The sequence below is a fragment of the Aythya fuligula genome, chromosome 3, assembly GCF_009819795.1.
Source record: "Aythya fuligula isolate bAytFul2 chromosome 3, bAytFul2.pri, whole genome shotgun sequence".
Classification (NCBI taxonomy): domain Eukaryota; kingdom Metazoa; phylum Chordata; class Aves; order Anseriformes; family Anatidae; genus Aythya; species Aythya fuligula.
Genome location: NC_045561.1, coordinates 119062679 through 119075920, shown reverse-complemented (window position 1 = coordinate 119075920; position 13242 = coordinate 119062679). Strand labels below are relative to the sequence as shown.

Sequence of the window (13242 nt, the reverse complement as noted above, 5' to 3'; positions counted from 1 at the left end):
CTTCTTTCTTTCTTTTCCGCGGGCGGTTTTCTGGGGCTGCGCTCCGGCTCCTGTCCCGCGTGGGCTGCCCGGAGCCCACGCGCTGCGGGAGCGCAGCGCCAGCTCCTGGCGAGCTCCCGGTTCACCTGGGGGGAAAGGAGCGGGCGTGGCTCTAGGGGAAGGTCCAACGGGAGCCCCCTCCCCTCGCTCTGGGCCTGGGCCCGCCGCCAGCTGCCCGCGCACCCGCAGCCCCCCCCCGGTGCTGCTGCGGGGCTGCCCCAACGCCGGCTGCCTGGGGAGACGAGGTCTGACCCGGCGCAGCTCCGTGGGGCAAGAACGTTCTGGAAGGGGCAGGAGCCAGAAGTTGTGCGCCGTGGTGTTCAGAAAGGGGCCCTAAAGAATCAGTCAGCAGCACCTACCCGTCAAGCTGCAGCAGAGAACTGACTTTTCCTTTTCTTGTTAGCTTTCTTTTTTCCCCTCGATGATTTCACTTCTCATTCCTGTAAGCTTGATTAATCCTGGGTCCCAGAAGAATCCAGAAGGATCCTGGGTGTTCCTCTGCTGGTGCATCACAAACTGGGGCAGGAGGCAGCCGTGGACCCTGCCTCCCACAGGGCAGGAGCAGTGGAGGAAGCGTGCTTTAACTCTGCTGGGTTTTACACGGGGTTTTACCCAGCTGGGCAGCCGAGCTCCGCCTCAGCCGCTCTCTCACTCCCCCTCCTCAAAGCAGAGAAAATACGATGCAAAGGGCCCAAGGGGTGAGATAAGGATGGGGAGATCACTCATCAGTTATCACGGGTAAAACAGACCCCGCAGAGGGAGATTAATAAAGTGTAACACCTCTTACTAACCAGATGGAGCTGTGAGAAACAACCACAACAAATAAAGACACCTTCCCCTCCTCGAGCAGCGCAGGGCGATGGGGGCTGCGGTCAGTCCCTGAGGCTTCGTCCCTGCTGTTCCTTCTCAGTCCCTCTCTGCCCCTGCTCCCTGTGGGCTCCTCTCCATGGCTGCAGCTCCGGCCCGGGGCCTGCTCCACCAGGGGCCTCTCCAAGGGCCGCAGGGGAACTGCTGCTGTGAGCCTGGAGCACCTCCTGCCTCCTGCTGCACTCCCCTGGGGGCTGCAGGGCTGCTTCTCACTCCTCTCTCCCAGCTGCTGTTGCACAGCAGGGTTTTTTCTTTTCTTTCTTCTTTTTTTTTTTCCCCTTTTTCTTTCCTCCCCCCTTTCTTAACTCCGCTCTCTCAGAAGAACAAACAACGTTACTTACCGGCTTGGCTCCAGCCAGTGGGGGGTACAGAGCTGGCTCAGACTGGCCCTTATCTGCCTTGGGGCAGCTTCTTGGTTCTCTCAAAGGGCACCCCTTGCCCCACCGACCCGACCCGGGAAGGCACGGGGCTGCCCCGCACCCAGCGAGAGACCCCGAGAGCCTCCGAGGCGCCCGCTCGGCTCCTCCCGCACCCCCCGATCGCGCTCCGTCCCCCGGCGAGCACGGGGCAGCGGGGCGGGGGCGCCGGGGGTCCTCGGGGCCCTGCGCGATGGGGCGGCTGCAGCACCGACCCCCCCGCTACCTTCGCAGCACCAGGAGACTACCAGAGGCGTTCAAACACAGCCCCGTCAATATTACAGCAAACTCTGTCTTTGCACCGCAGAACCAGGGGAGAGCGCGAACGCAGTCCCCCACTACCACAAATTATGCAGTCGAGTTTCCCGCATTTGGGGAAATCGCAGGGGTCAGCACACCCGGAGTGCAGGGGATGAGCCTCGCCCTGGGAAAACCACCTGCCTGATCATGGTGTCTCCCCTGCCAGGTAAGTATGCCCCCGCCTCCCCGAACACCCGCACCCACCACAGCGCACGCACCCCCAGCACACGGACACCAGCCCCAAGAGCCCACCCCGGGCCCTCCCAAACACCCCTCCCCGCCCCAACGAGCGCCCACGCCCCGAGCCCGCTCCGCGCCCACGGGGGGCTCAAGGGGGGCCCCGCGTGGCGTGGGCTTGGTCCCGGCATGCGGCGCGGCCCCTGATCTGCATGGACACGCCCCCACGCTCACAGGCCACGCCCCTCTCCCGCTCTGGCCGTCGCTGAGGCCCCGCCCCCGCAGCCCTCTCCCCGCCCACAGCCCCGTGCTCTGCTCGGCCCCGCCCCTCCCCGCCCGGCCCCATCTCGGCCAGGCCGTTTTTCCACATTTCCTGGACCTTCCTCTTCCTTTTGATCTTATCGATGAGCTCCTTGCTCATCCACGCAGGTTTCCTGCCCCCCTTCCCCAATTTCCTATTCTTGGGGATGCACCAACCCTGAGCTTGGAAGAAGTGCTGCTTAAATGTAGCCCAGCTCTCACAAGCACCCTTGCCTTCTGGCCTATCCCATGAGATACTCCCAAGCAGGTCCCAGAAGAGGTCGAAGTTGGCTCTTTGGAAGTCCAGGGTAGCAATCCTGCTTTTAGCCTTACTTCCTTTGCCTTGTTCCATCTGGTTCTCCACCATCTCCTGGTCACTGCATCCCAAGCTGCCCCCAACCTTCACATCCCTAACAAGGCCATCCCTGTTGGTAAGAACGAGGTCCAGGAGCACCCCCTGCCTCGTCGGCTCCTCCACCACCTGCATCAGAAAATTGTCCTCAACACATTGTAGGAACCCTTTGGACTGCTCGTGCCTGGCCGAGTTGCTTACCCAGCAGATGTCTGGGTAATTGAAGTCCCCCATGAGGACCAGCGCTCGTGATCGTGAGGCTACTAGCAGCTGCTCGTAGAAGGCCTCATCGACCTCCTCCTCCTGATCTGGAGACCTGTAGTAGACCCCCACCACCGTATCTCCCATACCAGCCCACCCCTTAATTCTCACCCACAAGCTCTCCACTTGCCCCTCACTCTCCCCCAGCTCTAATTGCTCCCTCACATAAAGGGCAACCCCACCCCCTCGCTTCCCCAGCCTGTCTTTCCCAAAGAGGACAGAGCCCTCCATGACTGCGTTCCAGTCATGCGAGCTGTCCCACCACGTCTCAGTGATCGCACCGAGATCGTGGCTCCGCGACCGAACACAGATCTCAAGCTCATCCTGTTTGTTTCCCATGCTCCGTGCATTGGTGTACAGGCACTTTAGGGAAGCAGCAGGTCCAGTTACTCCTGGGGGGATGCAAGAAGAAGATACTGGACGGGGGATCGGGAACGCTACCTTCTCTGAGGAGCCCTCAGACAATCCTATGGGAGAGCTCAGAAATTTTTCCCTGTCTTCAACAGTGACAGCAGTGATGACTTACCCAGCCCTTCTCTGTCACCTTTGGCTCCCCTCCCTTCCCCCATCAAACCTAGTTTAAAGCCCTGGTAATCAGCCCAGAGAGCTTGCTCCCCAACACATTTGTGCCCCACTTGGTGTCTGTCCGCAGCCCACATACCCAGCCTCTCAAAGGACGGCCCAAGATCAAAATACCCAAATCCCTGGTCCAGACACCACCCCGACAGCCAGTCATTTACCTGTAAAAGCCTTGCAGGTGCCAAGGTCAGTGAAGAAGGAGGGGGAGAGGTGCTCCAGGCGCCGGAGCAGAAGTCCCCTGCGGCCTGTGGTGAGGCCCATGGTGAAGCAGGATGTCCCCCTGCAGCCCATGGAGTACCACGGTGGAGCAGGGTTCCACGCTGCAGCCCGTGGAGGAGACCACGGTGGAGCAGGTGGCCCTGCACCGACAGAGGCTGCCGCCTGTGGAAGACCCCTGCCGGAGCAGATTCCGGGCCGGACCCGTAGCCCGTGGAGAGGAGCCCACGCAGGAGCAGGTGATCTGGCAGGAGCTGCTGCCTGTGGGGGAGCCAGGTTGGAGCAGTTTTCTCCTGAGGGATGGACCCCGTGGTACGGACCCATATCTGGAGCAGTTCTGGAAGAGCTGCTGCCTGTGGGAAGCCCACGCCGGATCAGTTCATCAAGGACTGCATCCCGTGGGTGGGACCCCACAGCACAGGGGACGAGAGTGACCGAGAAGGAGCGGCAGAGAAGAAGTGCTGTAGACTGACCATAACCCCCATTCCCCCGTTCCCCTGCGCCGCTTGGGGGGAGGAGGTGGAAGAGGGTGGATGGGGGGGAAGGTGCTTTTGGTTTCTTTCCTTTGTTTCTCACTTCTCTAGCTTGATAGGTAATAAATCTTACTTTCTCCCTATGCTGAGCCTGTTTTGCTCGTTAAAATAATCACTGCGTGATCTCCCTGTCCTTATCTCAGCCCCTGAGCCCTTTTCATTGTATTTTCTCCCCGTTCCTCTTTGAGGAGGGGGAGTGAGAGAGCGGCTGTGGTGGAGCTCGGCTGCCCACCCGAGTCAAACCACCAGAGATGGAAATTAGGAGACATTGCTTTACTGAGGGGGCTGTGCGGTGCTGGAATGGGCTGCCCAGGGCAGGGGGCGAGTCGCCATCCCTGGAGGTCTGCAGGAAACGTGTTGGTGTGGAACTGGTTTAGTGGTGGGCTCATCACTGCTGGGCTGAGGGCTGGGCCAGCCGCTCCTGGGGGCTTCTACACCTTGAATGACTGGGACTGCTGTGGGAAAAATCTCAGTAATTTTCCTCAGACAGGACCTTCTGTGAAGCTATCTCATTTGTGATTGCATTGTGGGCATCTTGCATAGTAGGAGTTTATCCTGACCTCATCTCCCCATTGCCCGGCACCTGGTTTCTCCCATTTCCTCACTTGAGTCCTGCAAGTTCACCGCCCGCTCGATGCCCTCCTGTACCCTACACGTGCAATTTGATGTGGCCAACCGCTAATTTCTCCTTTTCCTTTTTTTTCCTTCTTCTCTCGTGACCAGAGGGCCCGTGATTTTTGTTTTTCCCGATCTCGCAGTGCTCCTCCTGTCTCCCTTAGCTAGGATTTCCCCCGCACAAACTGCTGCCCCTGCACAGCCCCCGCTCTGCGTCTCGCTGCGGCCAGAGCGAGAGAGGGGCGTGGCCTGTGAGCGTGGGGGCGTGTCCATGCAGATCAGGGACCGCGCCGTATGCCGGGACCAAGCCCACGCCACGCGGGGTCCCCCTTGAGCCCCCCGTGGGCACGAAGCGGGCTCGAGCCGGGGCCGGAGCGCGGGGCGGGGAGGGGTGTTTGGGAGGGCCCGGGGTGGGCTCTTGGGGCTGGTGTCCGTGTGCTGGGGGTGCGTGCGCTGTGGTGGGTGCGGGTGTTCGGGGAGGCGGGGGCATACTTACCTGGCAGGGGAGACACCATGATCAGGCAGGTGGTTTTCCCAGGGCGAGGCTCATCCCCTGCACTCCGGGTGTGCTGACCCCTGCGATTTCCCCAAATGCGGGAAACTCGACTGCATAATTTGTGGTAGTGGGGGACTGCGTTCGCGCTCTCCCCTGGTTCTGCGGTGCAAAGACAGACCTAAATATTACGGTGATTTTTGGGCTCAGTTTTACCTTCCTGCTGACCGGAGGTTTAGTAAGAGGGGTCGTAAGGAGGACCTGGGGAACTCCAGGCCTGTCAGCCTGCCCATAGTGCCAGGACAGATGACAGAACGGGTCATCTTGAATGCAATCCTACAGCATATGTGGGACAACTGGGGGATCAAGCCCAGTCAGCATGGGTTCATGAATGGCAAGTGCTGCCTGACCATCCTCATCTCCTTCTATGACTGGGTGACCCACCTGGTGAATGACAGAAAGGCTGTTGACATAGCCTGCCTAGATTTCGGCAAAGCTTTTGACACATTGTCCCACAGTATTCTCCCGGAGAAGCTGGCAGCCCATGGCTTGGACAGGTGCACTCTTTGGTAGGTTAAAAACTGGCCAGGCCCAGAGAGTAGCGGCGAACGGAGTGAAATCCATCTGGTGACCAGTCACCAGTGGTGTTCCCTGGGGGTCGGTGTTGGGGCTCATCCTCTTTAATATCTTTATCGATGACTTGGATGAGGGAATTGAGAGCACCCTCAGTAAGTTTGCAGATGACACCAAGGTGGGGGAAAGTGTCAAGCTGCTGGGTAGAAAGGCACTGCAGAGGGACCTGGACAGGATGGGTTGATGGGTAGAGGCCAATGGGATGAGGTTCAATATGGCTCAGTGCTGGGTCCTGCACTGCTGATCGATGCTCACCTGAACACGAGCCGGCAGCGTGCCCAGGGGGCCAAGAAGGCCAAGGGCATCCCGGCTGTGTCAGGAGCAGTGCAGCCAGCAGGGCCAGGGAGGAGATCGTCCCCCTGGGCTCTGCTCTGGGGAGGCCACACCTCGAGTGCTGGGTTCAGCTTTGGGCCCCTCACTCCCAGAAGGACATCGAGGCCCTGGAGCGTGGCCAGAGCAGGGCTCCGAAGCTGGGGAAGGGCCTGGAGCACGAGGCCTGTGAGGGGCGGCTGAGGGAACTGGGGGTGTTTGGTCTGGAGCAGAAGAGGCTCGGGGAGACCTTATTGCTCTCTGCAGCTCCCTGAAAGGAAGGGGTGGGGAGCTGGGGGTCGGTCTCTGCTCACAGGTAACCAGTGACAGGACCAGAGGGAATGGCCTCGAGTTGTGCCAGGGGAGGTTGAGGTTGGAAATTTGGAGACATTTCTGCTCAGAAAGAGCAGTCAGACACTGGGACGGGTTGCCCAGGGAGGTGGGGGAGTCACCGTCCCTGGGGGTGTTCAAGGAGAGGTTGGACGTGGTGCCTGGGGACAGGGTTTGGTGGGTGACATTGGTGGTGGTGGGGGGGTGGGACCAGATGATCATAGAGGGCTTTTCCAACCCTAATCATTCTGTGCTCCCCCCCAGGGCACAGCACGGTGCTGCTGCCGTGCACAGGCCCGAAACAGGGGCGCTGCCACCAGCCCCCCCCCCCACCTCCCACCCTGCGCAGGAACCAGGCCGGCCACGGGCAGAGCAACATTTTACCACACAAGTTTATTTTAAATAAAACTTAACACAGATGCAGGCTTTGCAACCGGAGTGATGGACCAGACAAGCGATGCAACGGGGAGATGGCCGGGGCAGGTGCTGCGTGCCGCTCTGGGCAAACCCACCCCGGCGCCCTGCGGGGCAGGAGACCTGGCCCGGGGGGGTCCTCACCCTGGGCTGCCCCGGCCCCTGCTGCTCCCCGCTGCAGCCGCCTTGGGGCTCCTTCCTCCTGGGCTTCCTTCCTCCACCTCCCCAGGAATCCAAACCTCTTCCTCCTCCTCCTCTGAGCCGCTCCCTCCCAGCGGGCGGCAGGGCAGCGCTGACCCCGTGCGCAGCCCCCCAGGCTGCCCCAGTCCCTCTGCGGCCACAGGGCAGCGAGCTCAGCCCCGGGGAAGCCCCCCCGGACTCGCTTTTTCTCTCTCTAGCTATGGCACAGCAGGGCGGGCAGGGGCAGCGGGTGCCGGGGCGGCTGCAGCACTCGCACCGGAGAAGACAACCAAAATAAATATGGGGTGGAGGGGGCGAGGGCTGGGGCGCTGGGCGCCGGGGCCGGAGCCCGTCCCCACCCGCCAGCCCCCGGCGTATTTACAGCCGTGCTCCTCTATGGATCGACATCTATTTATTATGGAGACAGTGGCTTCCCACCGGAGCTGCTGGACGCCGAGCGTGCCGGCTCGGCCGGAGGCTGTGATGGTGCGTGACGGTGCAGGGCGAGGCGCACAGGCTCAGACCTCGAATGTCTATGGAGGGGATCGGCGCAGGGTGGCGCGGGGCGCGGGAGCGTGCCGGGGCTAGTACTCATCCTGGTCCTCTGGCTGCTGCTCCTCCAGCTCGTCGTCCTCTGGCGGAGCGAAACCCTCCTGCCGGGGGGGGCACGGCCACCGTCAGACCCTCATCAGACCCTGCCCCAGCTGCGCCCTTGCCCCGGGCCCGCTGTCTCCCCATGGCGCCTCCCAGCATGGCGCAAAGCCCTCGGCAAGCCCAAGCCCTGGGGCACCCCTGGGTGCAGGCGAGGCTGGACGCTGGGGAAGTGGGGTTTTGGCCCGGGGAAAGCCCAGAGAGCTCTGGGGCTGGGTGTGCCAGCAGCCGGGCAGGCAACGCGTGCTCCGTGCTCACCTCCGTGGCGTAGAGGACGCTGACGATGCCGGTGATGATGGGGCTGTTCTCGTTCTCGTGCTCCTGGCAGATCAGCTCGATGTCCCGCAGCTTGCTGAAGTAGAAATCCCGCTCCTTCTCCAGCCCGTCCACCGTCAGCTTCAGATCCATCAGCTGCGGGCAGACGACAGCGTTTGTGTGCCGAGGGGGCTGCGGCTCCCCGGGACCCCTCCCCCCCCACGCCCCTTGCCGTGCCCGCAGCCCTGCCCACCTGCTGGTTGAGCTCCAGGATCTGCGCGTCGGCCTCGGGGCCCCCGTTGCGGGCGGCGGGGGAGTTTTTCCGGAGGATGCTGCTGGGGACGTTGCTGAGGCGGGCCGGGTTATGCGTGCTCTTGGGGCCTGTGGGGGAGGTCCTCTGGGGGACTTGGGGCAGCCAGAGAGGGGTGGGTTAATGCCGGCCGGGACCCCCCGCCGCGGCGCGCAGGGCCGGGGGAGCAGCAGGGAGCCACGGGAGCGGGGGCAGGCAGAGCGCCGGGGGGGCTGCGCCGCGGCTCCAGGCTGAGCCTCCCCCCTCCCCCCCCCCCCCGATGCCTCAGTTTCCCCAGGCAGAGCCCACCCCCAGCCCCCCTCCAGGCGGTGCTCGTGGCCAGGATGGGCTTTGCCATGCACGGAGCCGGTGGGTGCTCGGGGGGCTCCTTGCGCACGTGCTGGGTGGGCAGCGAGACCCCCGCGGGGCGCAGCACGGGGTCTGGCCTCAGTGCCGTGCCCACTGGGGACCCACACAGTGGCACCAAGCTTGGGGGGAGCAGCACGGCGGCACGACCCCCCCAGCATCCTCCCAACCCATGGCACCAGCTGCTGGGGAGCAGCCCGGCTGCCCTGAGCACCACTGGGGGCCCTGGGGGCACGAAGTGGGCGAGCAGGAGGCAGAGCGGGGGTACCAGGCTGCCCTGAGCCACCCGAGCCCCCCCAGCACAGCCTCCGGCCGGGGCAGCCGTCCCCGCTCACCCCACCCCGGGCGTCCTCGCAAACCTGCTCGGCGCTGACGGTCGCAGGCGTGCAGCAGAGCAGAGCGCAGGCAGGGGCAGGGCAGGGGTGCGGGGGGCACAGGAGGCCGGGTGGGAGGGCGGGGGGGGGCAGCGCTCTCCAGAGGGACCCGGGCATTACCTGCAGTGCCAATGGGTTTCTTGGATTTGTTGAAGATCTGATCACCTGGGTTTGGGGGGGGCGTGACGTCCTGGCCCTGCCGTGCCAGCAGTGGGTTGTACTCCTTCCCGTCGTAGTTGGCGTCAAAGAACTTCTTGAACCACTGGATGAACTCGAAGTTGTCCTGGAACTTGCCTTTCACCAGCCTCTCCACCGCGATGATCTGCAGGGGGGGGGACACACGTGCTGGGGGGGGGGCTGCCGGCCCCACGCAGGCACCGGGGACCCCCCGGCCGCCCCCCCACGGGACATACCTTGTCCACTCCCATCTTCTTGAAGGCGGCCTGCAGCACCTTGAAGTTGTGGATGTACTCGTGCTCCAGCTTGGCCTGGAACTTCACCTTCCGCAGGTGGACGCAGCCGGGGAACAGCATGTCCATGAACTGGCAGTAGGCAGCCCCTGGGGAGCAGGGGAGGGGGACACACACACACACACACGCGGCGGCGTCACCGGGGGGGGTCGTGGCAGGTGCCCGCGCCCCCCCACACACCCCCGTCGGGGACCCACCTGAGCAGAGCTGCTCGATCTTGGTGTAGTTGAGCTGCAGGGAGTCGTTGACCCAGGCCAGCATGTCGTGGCGGCTCAGGTTCTCGCTGGTCACCGAGGTGGAGTACACATTGACGGCCATGCCCCAGCTGTGGGAGAGGCGGCCGTCACGCCGGGGGGCTGGGACCCCCCCCCCCGCCTGCTAGGGGGGCTACGGGACGTGGCACTAAACGAGACCCCCAACCCCAAAGCAGCAACGTGGGCTTGTGGCCCTGGTGCCACTGCGACGCCCCGGCCACGGGGGGCTGAGCCTGGCCGTGCCGGGGGGCTGCGGGTGTGCTGAGGGGGGGTAAGCAGCTTACGGCCCCCCCAGCCCAGCCCGCCAGCGCCTCCTAATCTGCACGGGGTCCGTGAGAGCTTAGAGGGGCAAACATCTGCTGGCAAACCTGTGCCCAGACGGTGAGGGGTCGGGGGGCAGAGCCCCCAGCCCCAGGGCACGGCAGGGGGCTGCGGAGCTGGGGGGGGTACCAGGGGGGGGCACCCAGGCGCTGCCCCACTGCCTCCAGCCAAAGGATTTGGGGAAGCGACCGCCCCCACTGCGAGGAGCCGGGTCCCAGCCCCTCCCCACGTCTGGAGGGGGGGGGTCTGGGGATCCCCGCCCCCCCCCCTATCCCCCCCCCAGCAGCGTTAATCCGCTTTCACTCTGCTGCACAGATCAGAGATCAGGGGCTTAGGGGCCAGCTGCGAGCGGGGGCTCCCGGGGGGGGCTACGGCCACCCCCACCCCATGCCCGGCACCCTGGGGTGCTGCCACCCCCCTTGGGTGCCTGACAGTGGGGGCTGCAAGGTGCCGGCAGCCCCCCCCCCTCCCGCAGCAGGGCGGCTGCCACCGCTGTGACTCAGCACCGGCCGGTGGCACCGCTGCCACCGCTGCCACGGCCCCGGGGGGCGCAGAGCTGGCAGCCGGGGGGGCACCGTCCTGCCCCCCAGGAGCCCTGGGGCCGGGGGTCCTGTCCTCCCCCCCCCCCCTCCCCGGCACAGCCACCCGGAGCTGAGTCATCGCGGCGCGGAGCCACGCGCACTGCGGCTCTGCCGGGACCCGCGGCTGCTGCCCGTGTGCAGGGGGGGGGGATGGAGACGGGGAGAGGGGCTGCGGGGTGAGGGGGGGGGTCTGCGGCACGCAGCCCCCTGCTGAGACGCTGCCGGGCCCTGCAGGGGCTGTGGGTGGCTGCTGGGGGCATCGCGGCGCCGAGAGGCCAAACCGGGGCTGGGAGCCCCTCGCCCGGACCCCCACCCCTGCACCTGGGCAGCAGGGACCTCTCCTGAAGGGGTCGGAGCCCCCCCATGGGGCAGGAGCCCCCCGGCACAGCGCCCTGCCCGGCGTGGGGCTGGCAGCGTGGCCGCGGCACCTCTCCGACCGGCTCGGCGCGTGCATCATCAGCGGGCAGCGGGGTAATTAGCGCAGCGCGTGGGGGAGCCGCCCGACGCCCCGCCGGCTGCAGCCAGCGGCCCCAGCCCTCAGCGCCGAGCCCACCGGGACCCCCCCCCTCCCCCGAAACCCCCGCGGGAGCCCCCCCCGGTCGAGGAGGAGCCCCGAGTGCACCCATGGGTGCGGTGAGCCCGGCGGTGCCAAGGACTTTGGTCGCAGCGCGCACACGCGGCGAATTCGGAGGCAGGGACGAATCCAGGTCAACCCCGCGCCAGCGCCCGGCCGCTCCCCGCAGCCAACGCGACGCCGGGCATGTGCCAGCACGGCCACCGGGCACCGTGGGCACCGCGCACGGGCACCACGGGCTGTGCCGGGGGCTGGCAGGGCCGTGCGAGCTGCTGCCGGGGCAGCTTCCAGCCTCAGGACCAGCACCCGGGGCCACGCAGCCCCTTGCGGAGAACCCAACCCCGGGGGGTGCCGGGGCCGGGGGCGCTGCCCCGAGGGGTTTGCAGATCTGCGGGGAGCCCCTGGCCCGGTGCCCCGCCAGCCGTGTTACGGGGCAGAGCAGGGAGCTTACCGCTGCGCTTCCATCGTCCCGCAGCCCGGTGCTGCTGAGCCCACACCCGGCCACAAAACCGCCCGGTGCGCCCCTGTCCCCAGAACCGGGGGCACCGGGCTGGGTGCCAAGGCAGGGGGTGGCGGGACGGGGCCCTGCACCGGGCTCCCGGCAGCAGAACGGCAGCCGGGGCTTCGTGGACCGCTCACCGACCCCTCACCGTGCCCGTCCCCGTCCCCACCGGAGCCGTGGCGGTGCCCGTGCCCGTCCCCGGGCCGCACCGAGGGCTGCAGGAGGAGCGGCGGTGGCGGTGGCGGCGGCGCCCGCCCCGAGGAGACCGCGGCTGCTATTTCGGGAGCGCATCCCGGCGGGTCGAGTGACAAACAGGAGCAGGGGACGGCGCAGGCTCGGGGACGCTGCGGTGCCGCCAGCCCCGGGGCTGCTGCCGGGATCGGTCCCCGGGACCCCTGCAGCGGGGTGGCCACGGCAGGGTGCGCACCGGGGCTGCCTTCCTGTGGCCACGGCACCGGCAGGGCTCCCGGTGCCCACATCCCGGTGCCAGCCCCGGTGCTGTGTCCGTGTCCCCCCGTGTGCCGGCAGCGGCCACCCCCGGTGTCCCCACGCACCCATGGGAACGGGCCCGGAGCCGCCGTGGGGACGCTCGGTGACATCCCGGGGGGCACCGGGCTCGGCTGCAGCTCCCGGTAACACCGGGTGGGCTCCGGGGAGCCTCAGACCCCCCCCCGGGGACCCCACGGTGGGGAGCAGGGAGGCGCCGGGGACCTGCCGGGCCCCGTGTCCCCCCCCCGTGGTGTCCCCACCTCGGTCCCCCGGTGTCACCGTGTCACCACCAGGGCCACCGCCACTGGTACCGGTCCCGGCAGGGCCCCGCTGTGCGGATCCGGGGCAGGGCCGTGCCCGGTGCTGGCCGCTTACCGTGGGGCTGCGCCGTGCCCCGGGACCTCCATAACGGGGGGACCGGGCCGGGACGAGGCCGGACGGCGCTGCCCGGGGCTGGCACCTCCCGGGGCTGCCCCTGCGGTGCCGGTGCCGGTGCCGGTGTCCGGGCCAGGCCCTGCAGGAGGCGGCCGCCCCCCCGCTGAGTCAGGCCGAGCCCCCCCGGGGCCGTTCCATCACCGGGGACACCGGGCGGGCCGCGCCGCTGCCACAACCGGGCCCCCCCCGGTTCCCCTCCATCCCCGGCTCCCCGCTCCCCCCCCCCCGCCGCCACCACCACCGGCAGAGGCCCCGCCGCGCCCCCCCCCCACTCCCCGTCAGGGCCTCTCCATCATCACCGGAGGCCCGGCTCCTGCCCGCCCTGCCGGTACCGGGATGCGGCAGCCCGGCCCCTCCGGGCCCCCCCCGGTGCCGGTAGCGGTGCCGGTGCCGCACTCACCGCGCTCGGGCCGGGGTCTCCCCGGCCTCCGCTCTGCCTCCGCCTGCGCCGCGCCGGGCTCTCGGGACCGGGCCGGCACCGGGCGCGCACCGCGCATGCGCCTCCGCCGCCGCCGCCGCCGCCGCCGCCGCCTCCCAGCCCGGGGCGGGCCCGGCCCTGCCTCGCCCCGCCCCCGTTGCTATGGCAACGCCGCGGGGGAGCCGCCTCCACCCCCCGCCCCTCGCCCCCCGGCCGTTGCCACGGCAACGCCGCGCGCTGCAGCGCCCC

The 13242-nt window shown here is 67.0% G+C and overlaps 1 protein-coding gene and 2 non-coding genes across 6 annotated transcripts; 1 reads left to right on the top strand and 2 right to left on the bottom strand.

Moving 5' to 3' along the window:
* Positions 1–1632: 1632 nt before the first annotated feature.
* On the bottom strand, positions 1633–1796 carry LOC116488370. Its single transcript, XR_004253159.1, has one exon. It is a non-coding gene; the product is annotated as a U1 spliceosomal RNA (small nuclear RNA).
* Positions 1797–5143: 3347 nt separating this feature from the next.
* Positions 5144–5307, top strand: LOC116488358. The gene has a single exon (XR_004253151.1). It is a non-coding gene; the product is annotated as a U1 spliceosomal RNA (small nuclear RNA).
* A 1487-nt stretch (positions 5308–6794) lies between these two features.
* On the bottom strand, positions 6795–13067 carry MAPRE3 (microtubule associated protein RP/EB family member 3). Of its 4 annotated transcripts, none has more exons than XM_032185367.1 (7): positions 12976–13067; positions 9617–9744; positions 9363–9508; positions 9070–9271; positions 8174–8325; positions 7924–8076; positions 6795–7667 (listed from the first exon to the last, which is right to left on the bottom strand). In XM_032185367.1, the coding sequence occupies exons 2-7, from the start codon at positions 9735–9737 to the stop codon at positions 7599–7601; spliced, it is 843 nt and encodes a 280-aa protein (XP_032041258.1). In that variant the 5' UTR covers positions 9738–9744; positions 12976–13067; the 3' UTR covers positions 6795–7598. The 4 variants fall into 4 exon arrangements, with proteins under 4 accessions (XP_032041258.1, XP_032041255.1, XP_032041256.1 ...); XM_032185364.1 differs by having other exon boundaries at positions 8174–8301; positions 12976–13034; XM_032185365.1 differs by having other exon boundaries at positions 9115–9271; positions 12976–13034.
* Between the last annotated feature and the right edge of the window lie 175 nt (positions 13068–13242).

Coding starts and splice junctions, on each gene's coding strand:
- MAPRE3 (XM_032185367.1), bottom strand. CDS start 9,737: ATGGCCGTCAATGTGTACTCCACCTCGGTGACCAGCGAGAACCTGAGC. Junction 9,272..9,362: donor AGAAGATGGGAGTGGACAAG/GTATGTCCCGTG, acceptor CCCCCCCTGCAG/ATCATCGCGGTGGAGAGGCT. Junction 8,326..9,069: donor GAAACCCATTGGCACTGCAG/GTAATGCCCGGG, acceptor GGCTGCCCCAAG/TCCCCCAGAGGACCTCCCCC.